The 17,416-nt window shown below is 42.7% G+C and overlaps 1 protein-coding gene across 3 annotated transcripts; it reads left to right on the plus strand.

Annotated features, from left to right (window-relative positions):
* The first annotated feature begins 7,383 nt into the window (after positions 1–7,383).
* LOC124114604 lies at positions 7,384–15,173 on the plus strand. Of its 3 annotated transcripts, none has more exons than XM_046475270.2 (2): positions 7,384–7,539; positions 11,424–15,173. In XM_046475270.2, the coding sequence occupies exon 2, from the start codon at positions 11,740–11,742 to the stop codon at positions 12,730–12,732; it is 993 nt and encodes a 330-aa protein (XP_046331226.1). In that variant the 5' UTR covers positions 7,384–7,539; positions 11,424–11,739; the 3' UTR covers positions 12,733–15,173. The 3 variants fall into 3 exon arrangements, with proteins under 3 accessions (XP_046331226.1, XP_046331228.1, XP_046331227.1); XM_046475272.2 differs by having other exon boundaries at positions 7,388–7,615; XM_046475271.2 differs by lacking the exon at positions 7,384–7,539 and adding an exon at positions 7,639–7,786.
* The last annotated feature ends 2,243 nt before the right edge of the window (positions 15,174–17,416 follow it).

The raw sequence follows: 17,416 nt of genomic DNA on the forward strand, positions 1-17,416 counted from the left end.
ACTTGCAACACAAAATAAATATTGCTCCTGAGCATTGGCTTATTTTATCGTGTTTATATTTTTACAGTCAAAATGTGCAAAATTTTCATTTAGGAAATATTTTAAACGCCTGCATATTCAGTTATTTTACAAATTGACTGAAAAATGTGTCCATCTGTATTATTATGACAACGAATTCATAATGTTACGATGAAAGTACATTTCTATATTGTTTGGCTTCTAATCCTACATAATAATATATTGTGATGTTTTTAGGCCCTATTAATCGTCTTAATCAATGTTGGTCAATCTGTTAAAGAAATGGACAGATTTTTCAGTCAAAATGACTGAAATATTTACACATTTTATAAATTGCCTGAGAGAATCACATTTTACAAATTGACTGTAATATACAAAGGAAAATACTTGTGAAAACAACGTCTATCGCGGATCGAAGAATTTCCCAACCAAGACGTAGAGGAACAAGAACGAATCTGTCCAATGCTACTGCAAATGAAGGAAAACAAAATGCGAATATCATTATTACAACCTACCAAACTTATGTGTTAATTTTGGCAGCTTCCTTGTTCGAGGAATGTATCCGTGAATATCCACACAAAGGAACAATATCCCAAACATCTGCAGCTGTACAAAGAAACGTATTCGATGTCACGCGTCTCTGTAACAATTAAATATTTTAAAATATATATATCGTTTCGGGATATTATAACCCGTGTTCGTTTCTGAACTGATCACTTAGATTGTTTTTTAAACTATAACAATCAGGGGTATTTCCAAATGACGACAACCGATGAGCTCCGCCGTTCTTTTTGTCTGTTTGTTTAGGCTGAAGAAATTAATTAACATGAGCTCTTTGTCGAAATCTTTATAGATCACGGTTAACCAATCAGTGTTAAAAAATGGGTAAAACAAATATTGCCTCCAAGATTATTTTGCTGTCCTTGCAGACGGTAGCCCAGTCTCTTGTCACGCTCGGTTGCATTGCGTATCATCCGGGTACTCACGAAAAAAAACCAAATAACAAAGGCAACAACCAGTCCCGGGGAATTGCTTTCGATCAGTGCCCCCATCTGGTCGTATAGGTATCAAATTTTGCCATGTGTGCACCTTTGCCTATTCCTTGTATCGTGGTTAGCACCTGGTCAAAGCTTGTGTACTTGACTGTTGACACAACGTGTGATATGTAGATTCTAATTTCTTCTAACCCCCGTCCTACTGGCTCTTGGACCCTTTACCAGTCGGTGGGCCAGCGCCGCTTTCCTTTTAGGAGGCATCCCTCATACACCTGTTGCGTTGTGGGACCTGTCTTCTACATCTTGTAATTATTCTGGCTACCACAGACAACAAAACGCCGTTCTTTTGCCGCCATATGTTAATCTCTCCCACCTCTGCCCAAGGGCAGATTATCCCAAACGTCATTTCATTTCCAACCGCCAGAAGAAAAAGATAACATGCTTTTCCTTATGTGAAATTTACATTCAAATTTACTACAAAATGTACTCCGTTTTGCTACGCTACACACCAAACAAACGAATGAGGTGAGGTGAAGTCGCAAGAGGTGTAACGCCGCACTCAGCAATATCCCTGCTATATGACGGCGGTGTGTAAATAATCGAATCTGGACCAGACAATCAAGTGATTGACATCATGGGCATCGAGCCACGCAGTTGGGATACGATGACATGCATCAACCAAGTCAGCGAGCCTGATCACCCGATCCCGTTAGTCGCCTCTTGCGACAAGCACAGTCGCCTTTTACGGCAAGCTTGGGTTGCTGAAGACCTATTCTACCCCGGATCTTCATGGGTTGACTTATGTTGTCATAACGAGGACTTGTTGAACTGTTTCAGGCGTATTATCACTGCACTGGTCACACAGACGGGATGCCTCCTTCACAACAACACCAGTATAGGCGTTTAATACACAGTGACCGAGACGAAGTCCAGCTTAAACGACTTCATTCTTATGCCCCGGATTCTCCCCAGGGTTCAGACAAAATATAGGAAAGAAGTGCTGCAGACTGAATAAGCTGCTCATTGACACATGATTTACTTCCCTTGATCAAAGCGTTAACGTGATCATTAGGGAAAGCGTTAACGTGATCATTAAGGAAAGCGTTAACGTGACCATTAGGGAAAGCGGGAAAGCGTTAACGTGATCATTAGGGAAAGCGTTAACGTGATCATTAGGGAAAGCGTTAACGTGATCATTAGGGAAAGCGTTAACGTTATCATTAGGGAAAGCGTTAACGTGATCAATAAGGAAAGCGTTAACGTGATCAATAGGGAATAAATCCTGTCCTTGTCATATAAATGTAAAAGATTCGTGATACTGTATAACGAGACCCTTTATCAGACAAAGACAGCCAGGATAAGTGTTTGCAAACATTCAAGAATAAACAGAATACCAGAAGAAACGTAGCATTGTTTTATATCATCAACTATTGCAAAATAACATCCACACAATTTAATCATCATACAGGTAGAGTATGTCATTATTGGGAAGATTCACTTTGTGTCGACTCCCCGCTGGAATGCCGAGGAGAGCACACACAGATCCTTCTCGTCGGTCCCCGATACTTTAGTCCAGCCAGACGCCGCAAGTACAGACGACCGGCGACGTACTTGTCTCGTCTGGTCGTTCAAAATACAACTGTCATCTTTGCTCTTGCGACTGGACATTGCTGCCGGTTTATCTGAACACAGAACTAGGGAACTTCGTTTCCGACACTGTCGAGTTACGGGATAAACAACGTCCGTCTTGCCTTTGTCTGACCTAGCCCCGTATGACACTGGCACTGGCACAGCAGTGTAAATGGCGGTACTCTGGTTCATCATGACCACACCCAATTTCCTATGTCTCTGATCTTCTTCGTCATAGTCATAGAACAGGTCCAAGATGTTCAGACCGAAACTTACTTCCATGGTCGTCATTCTGCTCGGATCGCACTCCATAGTTTAAATGTTCAAAGTTTTAACAGACCTTCTCGTGCAGGACTTGTCAGACGTGCTCGTTCACACTCTTACGACGAATGCCGGAGTTTGAGATTCAGGAAGTGAGACTCGGGTACAGTACTTGTTCACAGGTGTGTGGCTTGTTTCCATCTGTTGCTCCAGTGGGGAGCGTTGTCTTTATGTAGAGCATGGTGACGCATGGTGACGCATGGTGACGCATGGCTCCAGCAGAGATGACTGGCTGTGAACCTCTGCCTTGGTAGCCCCTTGATGGCTTTTTTTACTTACTTTCTCAGTGGGAGATGTTATTCACTTCGACAGGAAAGGTTGCCTTTGCAATTCAGATTTTGCAAGTTAATCTGCAATTTCCATGCATGTCGTTCAACATAAGCTGGAATGCACACTATATCACATGTAATATACTTTCAGTTCAGATTTGTGCCATGCTTCAATATTTCGTTCACAATGTCGTTTTTTTCATCCGTTGGTACCATATTCAATTACTTTAACAGCCGCATTGAGTCAGTACAGGTTACTGGGTCAGAAATGTACCCTAGTCAAAATTAGAAAACGTACCTGGTACCCTAAACGGCGGACGAGTCCATATTCCTCAACCCGAAACCGAAACCGGTTCATGTTGTAGTTCCGGTTCGCCTGCTTACGAGTGCGTGCGTGCGTGCTACATCTACACGATCTCTTGCCAACAGCTCCCTACCCTTGCGTGGCAGTATGCCTCATCAAAGACATTCAACTTCATAAGATAATCTAAAAGTTCCCCCTGTCGAACACGTACTGCCTTGTTGAATTTAAACGCGGTTTGGCATACAGGAAGTGACGAATACCTACAGAACCGGTTACGCGCATTGCACCCTGCGGCCCTGCGGCGGTATGGACTCCTCATAGAGTACGTTTCTGTATTTTGATTTTGGCAAGGGTACATTTCTGTATACAGAAACGTACCTGGGGTAATCTGCATTCTGTAGTACCTGTGCCGACAACGACAACGATTCAGCAGTCTGGCCGAATCCTTTGAAGCATCAGTAAACACGTGGGTGAAGGTGGCATTAGGCTCAGACAGAAACTCACGAGGAACAACTTTTTAATTTCGACACATTGTTTTGTTGAATATTGAATTAAGACCAGTCCAGGTTTCAGAAGATGCTAAGGAGCAGTATCTGGGGGAGAAGAATCAACTTGGTTGAGCCAAGTTTGACCTATGCAACTATACATGCTGTGAATCAAGTTTCTTAACACACAGACTAAAAGAGACTTTGTCATGTGATATATTACAAATGCCATATTAGACACAAGCTGTATTATGTTTGTTAAGTTTGAGAGCTGAAACTATCTTGTAGCGTCAGGTCACTATAGGCGACCACATGACAATCTTTAATGACAGCAGATTTCTCTGGTAGCGTCAGGTCACTATAGACGAGCAAATGACAATCTTTAATGACAGAGGGCTGCGATTGTAGCGTCAGACCACTATAGACGAGCACATGACAATCGTTAATGACAGCCGATTTCTCTTGTAGCGTCAGGCTACTATAGACGAGCACATGACAATCTTTAATGACAGCAGATTTCTCTTGTAGCGTCAGGCTACTATAGACGAGCACATGACAATCTTTAATGACAGCCGATTTCTCTTGTAGCGTCAGGCCACTATAGACGAGCACATGACAATCTTTAATGACAGCTGATTTCTCTTGTAGCGGCAGGCCACTATAGGCGAGCACATGACAATCTTTAATGACAGAGGGCTGCGATTGTAGCGTCAGGCCACTATAGTCGAGCACATGACAATCGTTAATGACATCAGATTTCTCTTGTAGCGTCAGGTCACTATAGACAAGCACATGACAATCTTTAATGACAGAGGGCTGCGATTGTAGCGGCAGGCCACTATAGGCGAGCACATGACAATCTTTAATGACAGCAGATTTCTCTTGTAGCGTCAGGTCACTATAGACAAGCACATGACAATCTTTAATGACAGAGGGCTGCGATTGTAGCCTCAGGCCACTATAGTCGAGCACATGACAATCGTTAATGACAGCCGATTTCTCTTGTAGCGCCAGGCCACTATAGACGAGCAAATGACAATCTTTAATGACAGCAGATTTCTCTTGTGGCGTCAGGGCCACTAAAGACGAGCATATGACAATTGTTAATGACAGCAGATTTCTCTTGTAGCGTCAGGCCACTATAGACGAGCAAATGACAATCTTTAATGACAGCCGATTTCTCTTGTGGCGTCAGGGCCACTATAGACGAGCAAATGACAATCTTTAATAACAGCAGATTTCTCTTGTAGCGTCAGGCCACTATAGACGAGCAAATGACAATCTTTAATGACAGCAGATTTCTCTTGAGGCGTCAGGGCCACTAAAGACGAGCATATGACAATTGTTAATGACAGCAGATTTCTCTTGTAGCGTCAGGCCACTATAGACGAGCACATGACAATCTTTAATGACAGCAGATTTCTCTTGTGGCGTCAGGGCCACTATAGACGAGCAAATGACAATCTTTAATAACAGCAGATTTCTCTTGTAGCGTCAGGCCACTATAGACGAGCAAATGACAATCTTTAATGACAGCAGATTTCTCTTGTGGCGTCAGGGCCACTAAAGACGAGCATATGACAATTGTTAATGACAGCAGATTTCTCTTGTAGCGTCAGACCACTATAGACGAGCATATGACAATTGTTAATGACAGCAGATTTCTCTTGTAGCGTCAGGCCACTATAGACGAGCACATGACAATCTTTAATGACAGCCGATTTCTCTTGTGGCGTCAGGCTACTATAGACGAGCACATGACAATCTTTAATGACAGCAGATTTCTCTTGTAGCGTCAGGCCACTATAGACGAGCACATGACAATCTTTAATAACAGCAGATTTCTCTTGTAGCGGCAGGCCACTATAGACGAGCAAATGACAATCTTTAATGACAGCAGATTTCTCTTGTGGCGTCAGGGCCACTATAGACGAGCAAATGACAATCTTTAATAACAGCAGATTTCTCTTGTAGCGGCAGGCCACTATAGACGAGCACATGACAATCTTTAATGACAGCCGATTTCTCTTGTGGCGTCAGGGCCACTAAAGACGAGCATATGACAATTGTTAATGACAGCAGATTTCTCTTGTAGCGTCAGGCCACGATAGACGAGCACATGACAATCTTTAATGACAGCAGATTTCTCTTGTAGCGTCAGGCCACTATAGACGAGCACATGACAATCTTTAATAACAGCAGATTTCTCTTGTAGCGTCAGGCCACTATAGACGAGCATATGACAATTGTTAATGACAGCCGATTTCTCTTGTAGCGTCAGGCCACTATAGACGAGCAAATGACAATCTTTAATGACAGCAGATTTCTCTTGTGGCGTCAGGCCACTATAGACGAGCACATGACAATCTTTAATGACAGCAGATTTCTCTTGTGGCGTCAGGCCACTATAGACGAGTACTGGACAATATTTAATGACATTACAGTTATTGATGACATCGGACCGCTCTTAATGTTGTATTCGAACTTTTCACTGAATGTATGGTGTTGTCTTCGAGCTGTGCACTTTGTGTATTGTGTTGTTGCATTCGAAATATGATTTGTATAGAGACACAACGAAGGCGCTATATAAAGTGTTATGTTTAACACCGATACGTCATCATTCATGATTGACAACATTAACCATTTTCCTTTGGGTAAAATTAAAGAGAAAATGTGTTAATGATAACAGTATACGGGAAACTGTTTGTTGTTTCAGTACCCTTGCCGGCAGTAAGCACATATCCGGGGTAGAATAGGCCTTCAGACTGTGCTTATCGCAAGAGGCGACTAACGGGATCGGTTGGTCAGGCTCACTGACTTGGTTGATGTATGTCATCGTACCCCAGTTGCGTGGATCGATGATCATGATGTCAATCACTGGATTGTCTGGTCCAGACTTTGATTATTTACAGACCGCCGTCATGTAGCTGGAATTCTGCTGAGTGCGGCGTTAAACAACAACAAACAAACAAACAAACAAACAAACAAACAAAAGTAAGCACATGACATAGCGGGGCTGGTTAGAGATCAAAGTGACTTTAGAAGATACATATCGCACTGATTTATTAACGCACACAACCTACATAATGGGTAGTGTCCCGTGAAGAAAGCCGCTTACCTATGCATGCGGTGCACACAGAAATAGTCCTTTGATAAATTGAATGGGCGAGAGTGAAATCCACCGTAACTACTTGCCGACAATAAAATATTCATTCGAGACGTTCTGTACTGTGTTTAACAATAAATCGGGATTAGGCTATGGACGTCAATGGTTTAGAAGGAGATACTTTTGTGAAACTCACAACCCCCCTCCCGATATGAATATTCATGCCCTCGCGTCCTTAGTTACCGCCCAACCGGCCTGGCTGCTCGTGAGACCTCGTGAGAGCGACACAAGATCGGCTTGTTTGTTGTTGTCTGCGTTCTGTAAAGCCACTGAGACAAAACGCACACCAACCTTCTCAGTAACGACTGTCCTACACCGAAACCTGGTAACGCTGATTGGACTTACCTGTCAGGTATGTGAACGCCACATGTGTGTTTCAAACATCATGAGAAAATAACTGACATGTGTTTTAGGGAGGTAACTGACAGGTGAGGAGACTATTCGTTACTCATTAGCTTACTTAACGCTGATATCACGACCGGGCCAGAGTGTCTGTCTTCGCTCTCTGGTGTACACATGTGATCGGGTGGTCACATTCCTTCACTCTTTAACTGTAAGCACCAAATCGATGTCAAGCTAAGGGGATCACTCCTTTGCTGGTAAGTAAACTATCGATCGGTCATTGATATATCTCGGATGTTTTATTCAACAAGAAACCTAAGAGTGTCTGTATACACATATATGTATAGTATTTGCCTTAAGATATGAACACATATTACACATGTATGTACCCAGCGTTGAGTGTTACGTCTTTGAGCGTTTTTTCCCCAAACGAATTGTCTTATGCTAGTTCTCTGCAGATTTAACGCTTTAAAACACGAACACACATTGTACGTGTATGTACCGTGCATTACTGGTTACCGCTGCTCAACTTTATCTTTATCGTCCAATTTACGGGGGGACACGGGGGCACGGGTGGCCCAGTCGTCTAAGGCGCCGCGATTCGCTGTGCAGAGTTGCGTCCCTTGGGCACGCCAGAAACCTATGATTGTTGGTTCGAATCCCGGTTCGCCCCGATTATGTTTCTAGGTTTGTCAGCACCATACCCGTGCTCGTGGGTTTCACCGAAGTGGTAAACGTCTGAGACCTGCATCACTCCGGGCTTTCCTCACACATTAAGCTGACACGTCGTGATATAACTGGAGTACTGTTAACTCACTCACTCACTCGGTGGACATGGGTGGCCGGCCGGCCGTCTAAGGCGCCGGCAATTCACTGTGACCCGTGAAGATCCGGGGTAGAATAGGTCTTCGGCAACCCATGCTTGCCGTAAAGGCGAAGTCATGCTTGTCGTAAGAGGGATCGGGTGGTCAGGCTCGTTGACCTGGTTAAAAATTGATGCATGTCATCGTATCCCAATTGTGTATCGAGGCTCATGATGTCAATCACTGGATTGTCTGGTCCAGAGTCGATTATTTATTGACCATTTTAAGCAGTAGATGTGTTACCCTCGTTATCGGTTCTTATCATAGTGGGGTTATTTTCCCTGCTCCGCTCTAATGACGACCGAGTGAACCGTGACGTGATCAGTCAAGCATATCGTACGAAAAAAAAAAATCCACCCGCTCATGCATGTACAGAGAAACACTGAACCTGGGCCTGGCTGTGGTATGTCGACATAGAAAACAAATAGCATAGTGCTATAGTCTAGAGTGATGTTAGATCATAGCTGTGACGTAACCGGGAAACGATGTGTGTGTGCCTTGCTACTACAAACACAGACCGGTCAGTATGAGTCAACATCAAGTTATGGACGAGTCTTTAAATGCCTACCTACCTACCTACCTAAACCCCAAAAAATACCCACCTACCTACCTATCCACCCACCCACCCAAAACCCACCCACCTACCTACCTACCTACCTACATACCTACCCACACACCCACCCACCTACCCACCCACCTACCTACCCACCTACCTAAATATATTCCACAATCATGGTGCAGGACTACGAAGATCCATGTACACCATACAAAACCCAGTCGCCCTTTTAGTATCCTCTGGTTAAACCGTTTATTGGTCATGCCGAAGGTCTGGGTTATATTCCCAGGTTCGAATATTGCTTCCTCACTCACTTTAATCGCCTGCTTCCCCAACAATGAGCATCCCAAGCAGATAAGACTCCACCCGAGTGAAATTCGAACGTAAGCGTTATGCAACCATATATCGGCCAACTGCGCCCCTGTCCGAAACGGCAAAGATTTGGCTACGAAAGTTTCAACGGGAATGGCCGATCGTGTACAGAATGCACCCCTATCTCCCCAGAACGCCATCTCCGAGGCCTCGGGACCAACGTAACCGATACTTAGGTCACGACGTGTCAGACAAAGGTCATACATGTTACGTACGCTCCCAATAGGGCATTAAGCCAGAAACTGCCTACTTGGCAACTCTCACGTAGTTAGGCATGTGTAAATAATCCTATTTATGACGCGCGATAAGCTCAACGCTCTTGTAATCTCTGCTTTAATATATCCCTAACAATAGCGAGCTCCGTAACAACATCCCACCTTATAAGTATACCTTTCATAGATATATCATCGAATGGGCTAGAAGCATATTTTCTTTGTTGATACTTGTTTGACGTATATGATTAGCCATTGTGTATACATAGGGTGTTACTATACTAGTCAAAAGAAGTTTAAGAACATCCGATTCTTTCATGTTGCTAATCGGTCATGCCACGACATATTAACTGTTGTAATATGAAAGAATCGGGTGTTTTTAACTTCCTTTAAGTAGAATAGTATATATTAACATGGTCTGTTGTGGGAACGCAGGCAAAGCTTTGACCCCCGGCCCTGTTCTGGACACGCCCCTTTTGCAATATGCACTGTGTGGCAAATCTCGAACGCGATATCGATATATTTCTCAACATAATCTTACTATGTCTTTAAATGTGTTCAATCATACTGTATAATAGTGTAAGTTCCGATGTGTTTTCAACAGCATCTGGAATATGTACAATATATGGGGGAAATATGCGTGAATCATTACGCAACGATTTGAAATAAATCGTTTAGCTATGCCCGCTGCGCTTAGACGGAACCCAGTCGCAAATGTCCACGAGAGGGGCACGAGTCGCTGTTCGGCTTGTCCCGGAATAACACGAGTTGGTCACGAATGGTACTTGTGATTGAATCCCGTGGCTGGATCTACGCAAGTCACCGCTTGGTATGTATGACACATCCACGTATTAAAATGATTTACTATGATTCGTGGTGCAAAGCCTATACGTCACCATAGAGATCTCTGTGATGTTTGTCTCCCGGAGGGAACGGACCAGGATATGCCCCCTGCTCTCAGCGTTTGTCCGGGAAGTCGACTATTGAGGATCAGGTAGTCATACGATGCCATCATGCCCCGGCGAATTGGCTTGATGCTCATGTTGTCACTCACTGGCTTGTCTGATCAAGGTTCGATTATATTCTGGATGCAGTGATATTGTAAGCTTGTAGACACCGGCGTAAAGCAGTATCAACTCGCGCGACGTTAATAGTACCATTTTTAAGATGGCGCTAATTGCGATATGAATTATTTGTATCACAACAATTACGCGCGGTTGAAAAGACTCTACCAATGTTATCGGAGACCACGCACCGCCATATATTATTCAATATCTCATCTAGTTTTCTATAACCTTTATGAATAATATGCGTCGCCGAAAGAAATCCATTGAATCTCTGTATATCATTGACAGGCCATTGAATGAACACGAGTGACTGAGTAGAGTTTTACGCCGCTTTCGGCAATTCTCAGGCAAAATGACCATGATCATGGAATTCATACATTGTACCATGTGGGGAATCGAACCCGGGCTTTCAACGTTACAAGCGAGCACTTTAGCCACTAGCCTACTCTGCGACCACATAAATACGAAGGATCCGACATTCTTTAAGTAGAGACAAAAACAAAGGTGACTGAACCACAACAGACTAGTGAACTCAGATCTCGCGGTCGCTGATAACATTATTAAGATTTAATGTCGAATAATGTTAGTACTTATTTCAGTAGACCTGTAAACCAGTTACTTGGCAATATTAAGGTACTGGTGTATATTGACCGCGGCGGCATGGTTAATCCCAGCTTGTGGTAGTGCTAGGTGAGTCAGGTATTGTTTAATCTTCATATGTACATTCAATACGGGAGCTCCCGGCTCACATTGTGCACCTGAGCACGTTTGTGCAGGTGAGATCAAAGTGGTGATTACAGGTATCGATTTTTATCTGTTGACAGGAGTATCCGTAGTCGGGACCAGGAAGGTAGGAGGCCAGTAATCCAGCAGACGACACGCCGGCAGACGACAGTTCCCTAGCGAGTTCAGCAGGGCTGAAACAGTAGAGACAAGTTGACACTGGACAGTTAATGTGATTTCATTCGGAGCCATTTGATCTCGGTGTACACGGTTTTTCTCAGGTGTCACGAACTTCCAAATATGGTTCATTCATACCATAAAAGTACTAGCCTTTGATTTGTGTCTGCTCAATAATGAAATGTGATTCGTCCTGGAAACAGCGTATCTAAAAGACAGACTGATCCCGGCTTCTCTAACATGGCTTCTGCACATTTGGGCCCTGAGAGTCCACGCCCTCTGGCGGTAATTTCAGAGAGTTATCAGAACCGCTTCAAAATCCCCGCTATGGAAGAATATGATGAATTCAGCTTCGGTGAGGACTACGAGGAAAAGATGTACAAACTCATACACAAATACCTCGAACTGGACACAACAGACAAGCTTTGCTATGTCGGGGATAACAAGGGAAATATGGCCCTCCTTCTGCAGGAGAAGTTCGTCATTCTTGAACCTGTAACAACCGTGCTTCCGGGTACCTTCCATTACGCCGAGACGGAAAGTCATAAATTAGTCCCTATACGCATCGCTCACGTAGGCGCGGAGGAATATTTCCGGAGCCTCGCTGAACAAAATATTAAGGGTCCAAAGACTCTGTTTACAAAAGTGATTTTAGCAGACGTTGTGCGTTATTTCACAATCCCTCACCACGTGTATGAAAATATATTGAAGTGTCTGGCGCCAGGAGGAAAGATTTTGATCACCCATCGTGCAGGGAGCTTGAGTACTCTCCCTTACTTCAAGGACGCTTTGGACAGACTTCAAGACAACGAGACCCCCTACATGACTATTATCAAGACCCTGCAGTCGTGTAATCTCGACGTGGAATGGGAGCTAGAATGTCTGCCAATCATCATGCCAAAGAAGAAATGGTTCGCCATGATCAGAGAGAGGTTTCCACCGCAGATGGATCAACTCAGCGACTACGAGATCATGTCAGGAGTCCGGGAATTGTCAGAGGGCATCATGAAGTACCCTGGTGATGTTGTGGAGTTCACGGATCGACTGCTGTTCATCACGGCGTGTAGAACGGAACACACATCGTGTATACCTTCTATTCAAAGGCACGGTGTCTGCGATAGTCTTCCCCCGCCATCTTCCACCGACCTCAAACTGTCCATGACCTTGACCCCTGAAGTTAGGAAGTACATGAAACAAGACAAACGAGAAAAGAAAATGTTCAATTGGAGTTGAAATTGGCAAGTAAAAGAGTCATGTACTGTATACGATGGGATAGATCACAGTTCACATGGATATATCCCCCGCTAGGAACATCTGCGCACGTGTGTGTAGCGGGAGAGATGCCTCTTGTGTGGCCAATCACTGATTATGCCCTGATAGGTGTGACAACACCCTGGCTGTCGTGAGTTATGTGATGCCCTCCCACGTAGAGGCCACCAGAATGTCAAAAGGATCGTGGCTTCTACTGCAAAATGTGATGTAGAGTTGAAAGGTCGTTACAGTTAAGATCGCTTTTCTTCATGTCATGGATTATTCTAGATAGTTATTTCTTTATAATACATACACAACGTTTCAGGGCAACTTCTCATCCATCTGTTCTTTTCTTAAATTACTTGCTTAAAGGGTTTTGTTTTCAAAGACAAGGTCGGTCGAAATAAAATATATAGAACTTACTAAAATTTAGAATATCCGTAAGGTGAAACAATACAAAAATAGGTCAAAGGGTCACGACATTCCTTAATATTATTATTATTATTATTATTACTATTATTATTATTATTATTATTATTATTATTATTATTATTTTTATTTTTATTAATATTATAGCGATTATACACATGTGGAAACAGCGATAGAAAGCTATATGAGGGCATCTGTCGAACAGTTCCATACTAGAAGCCCGTGTTGTCACATGCCAGTCTCGTGACAGGTTTGAGCGAGTATCATCTCTGAAATAGCTTTGGAAATACTGCCACATTTCCTTATGTAAGGGTTTCAACAGTGTTTATTCAGCGTTCAGTTCATGTAAATATTTAGGTACCATAGCCTGCTTAACATAAATCGATAGTAACTTTTCACTCCTTTTGATTTCAATAAGAACCAAAGTTAAAATATCAGTCGATCAAAACTCTCTTTCATGATATCGGAATTCGATCAACATCAAGGCAGTCGTGTTTAAAACGGCGAATAATAACAACCCTAACAATATTGAGTATTCATAATAAGGAGCTATTATTACGCAAGATTATCGATAAACTCTGACTCTGTACACAACTCATGCGAAATGTTATTGTATTCTGTAACAAAGTACTGCTATTGCTTTGTATTAAATCCAGAGCTGTGGACATTGTTGCGTGGCAGGATATCACAGACCCAGCTTGCTATTTGTAGCATCCGTGGCTACAGTGGGCCGATTACTGCCTTCAGATCTATAACTGGAGAGATAATGGACAATTATCCAAGAGCGCTTTGCATTGATTTTACCGTGGTCTTGCCACATTGAATAGTACGCTAATGTAGACCCGGTGTACTATATGTTGTGGTTATTTCTAAATGAAATAATGAAACTTTTATTTATTACACATGTATATAGGTTTCTCCGACTAATTCCCATAAAACTAGCTCCATTGTCTGGTATTCTTTACTATCATTTAGATAGTGTAGATGTTTGCCCTACCAGTGAAACCTGTCTCTGTGTAACCTAGGTAAAGATTTAGTACTTGACTGCTATACATAATCAGATTTGAGGTGGTAGGGACAAGCGGTGGTAGACAAGCGGTGGTAGAAATTTCTAAATCAGTTTCCCTGAAATTGAAGCGCCTGAAGTTAACTCGCTTGGATTATCAATGGTCGGAGCCTATAGAGAGTCCTGTTTTACGTGGTTCAAATAAATGGTAATCCAATTTAAGTATTCACCCTGGTAAATCAGTCATTTGATGCTGTTATTGTTAAAATAATCATGTTTCTATTATTCTTGAAAATTAGTTTCGTTATTCGCAGTGATGGTGGTTTCGTTTTATCGATCAGTTCCTGCGTGAACAACTGTGTTTGCGAAGTCATCCGGAAGTACTCATGACGCGCCATTTGTAAAGCACTGATGTCCAATTAATCGAACAGCAGTCGTTCGAACTGAAGACGTTTGTTTATTTAGCCTGTGGGGATGAACTCGATCGATACGACCATTCACTGTGTATTGCTGATATAATATAGATCTGTCAGGCTGGGAATGGCCTCGGAAGATTATGATCTATGGTTAAATAGGACACCCCACACAATGAAGGCTCTCATTATTCTTTTACACACGGCTATATGAACCAGGATTGATTTAACCTGAGAACGATAGCTTCATGGTGTTCCTTTATAGAAATACAAATTGACGCAAGTACCAGCCAGTAATGATGTTATTTATCTGGTGTTATAAATGATGTGTTTTGTTCCCATGGTGACAGTTATTGTGTAATTAGACATATTTTCGAAAGGGTAGCATTGATCAAATTGTGTTGTTAACACTTCCTCCAGTAATTGTGAGCCCGTCACTCGTGGGTTCGATAACTGATGTAAAGACCCTTAGTGCCTTTTCTTTGCAAATTAATCTAGAAGACAGATGCCTAGGATCCCCTACTTAGTGTGAACGACAAACTGTTTCTAGATTGTAATTAAAAGTATATTGACAAGACCAAGTCTCATGTTCTCTGTTTGTATTTCCGAACGAGTTTCGTCTACATTTACACCTTTGGTGGTGACCACAAGAACTGACTACCTCTATGCAGTTGGCAACAACAGAATTATTATGAGAAGAAGACACAGTTTTATTACAGTGTCATATATTACATACATCTTGTTATAAGATTACATCTTGTTAATTAATCAAGTATGTAATACCCGGCCATAAATGGTCTTAAAGACACAATTATACATTAAACTATTTAAAAATATATTATTTGATAATTTTCTTTTACATATTAGACAACATAACAGTGAAACATTGTAGAAACATCCCATATGAGCGGAGTTTGTTTCTATTTTGTGTGTACGGTTTTCCCCGAGTTTTCTTCTTTCTGTATGTCTAGGCAGTTTCTGCACTGCAATCATAGTTGTATTATGGGGTGATACAGACTGAATGGTGTTTAGAAGGTGGTCCAGCTTAGTTTTACGCTTGTCCTCTCTTCTGTTCCTAGACTTTGCATGCCTCTTCGATTACCTGTGTATAACGGAAGTGCGTGGCTGCTGGTGGAGATCTTGTAGTCTGCTCCAGTAATTAGGCATGTCCGGTCTCTGTTCCGTAAGAACTGACAGCCAGTCCATTTCTCCTCTTGTTGCGATATTTTGTTCTTCTTCACTCCAAGAAAGAAGCCACATGCCTTGTTTTGCAACACATTCATCTCCCACTGGTCCGACACTCCCCCGTTGCAGCTGCTGGTATTATTATATTTGTTTGTTTGTTTGTTGTTTAACGCCGCACCCAGCAATAGGTCTTAATTGCTTTCATGGGGCCTGTGACACATAGCCACTGTAGAGATACGTGCGTCATAACTCATGCACTAAATGGGTGCGGTGCTGTAGGGTCTGTTGTCAACACAGGGGAGGTATAAACATGTTGTTGTTGTTTGTTGTTTAACGTCGCACTCAGCAATATTCCAGCTATGTGACGGCGGTCTGTAAATAATCGAGTCTGGACCAGGCAATCCAGTGATTGACATCATGAGCATCGATCCACGCAATTGCGATACGATGACATGCTTCATGCCTGACCACCCGATCCCGTTAGTCGCCTATTACGACAAGCACAGTCGCCTTTTACGGCAAGCATGGTTTGCTGAAGACCTATTTTCCCCGGATCCTCAATCGGTACGATCGCCTTAGCGCTGATCATTTTGTGGAACGGGCCTTTGGTAATTAGATCAAGAATTGACTGTCTTATTGGAAACGACAGTATAAGAATATAGTGATTTGGAAAAGTAAATATTTTCAACGACGTACATGCAGTCCGTATAAGAACACAGTTGCCAGCAAACAGATTGACGTCACTTTCGGTGTGCCTGTTCTAAATCATGTAAATATAATGTCGTCTGTCACGCGAGCGTATACTTGACATAAACTAACACATCCATCGATTATTTATTGACAGGTGAAGCGTGTCAGTGAAAGCTTATGGTTGTGTATCCTTCCATTGACGCATGTCTCCTCAGGTAGCGTCGTCCCTTGTGGGTCGTGCACGAAGCCGACGTCAGGAGAACAGGAGTAGTTGTGAATAATAGATTTGAGTGTAGCGTGGTTGTGCGGCCTGATCACTCGTCTACAGTACTCGGGAAATATGGTGGGCTTGTCGCAGAACTGTTTCACTCGAAAAAAATCCATATATGTTTAACAATGTTGATTAGGCCCAAATGAATTAGTTCACCTTTCCCAACTTAATGAGGATTTCAGGTATAGCAACGGTCTGAAGTGTGTGTGTTTTTTGTTTGTTCTTTTTCTTCTTCTTATTTTTCTTCTTCTTTTTTTTGGGTGGTGGTGGTGGTCGGGGGTGGGGGTGGGATGAAGGGGTGGTTAGGGTTGGGTGGGTGGGGGTGGTTAGGGTTGGGGGGGGGGGGGGGGGGGGGGATGGGGGGGCTTTGCCATGAGGTGATACAGGATTTGTATATTTCAGTGTAACCGTTCACATTCACATGTACATTATATAACAGTTAGAATGTAAAGGCCGCCATTTCAGAATCGCGGGAGACCTTATTTTTTCACCATGATATAAACATTATACCAAACTCACATATACACATGAAACTACAATTTAAAAAAACCCACATACAGACATAATAGAAATTGATCTATCAGGCAAACAAAGTAGTGTTTTAAGTGACTTGAGAGGATTATATTGGCAGCTGGGACTGCCAATTAGGCCGAACTTAGACTCCCTTTAAAT

Source organism: Haliotis rufescens, unplaced genomic scaffold (genome assembly GCF_023055435.1).
Source record: "Haliotis rufescens isolate VD_foot unplaced genomic scaffold, xgHalRufe1.0.p SCAF_1, whole genome shotgun sequence".
In the NCBI taxonomy this organism is placed as follows: Eukaryota; Metazoa; Mollusca; class Gastropoda; order Lepetellida; family Haliotidae; genus Haliotis; species Haliotis rufescens.

What these genes read in the sequence shown, in the direction of transcription:
- LOC124114604 (XM_046475270.2), top strand. Translation starts at nt 11,740, where the DNA reads ATGGCTTCTGCACATTTGGGCCCTGAGAGTCCACGCCCTCTGGCGGTA.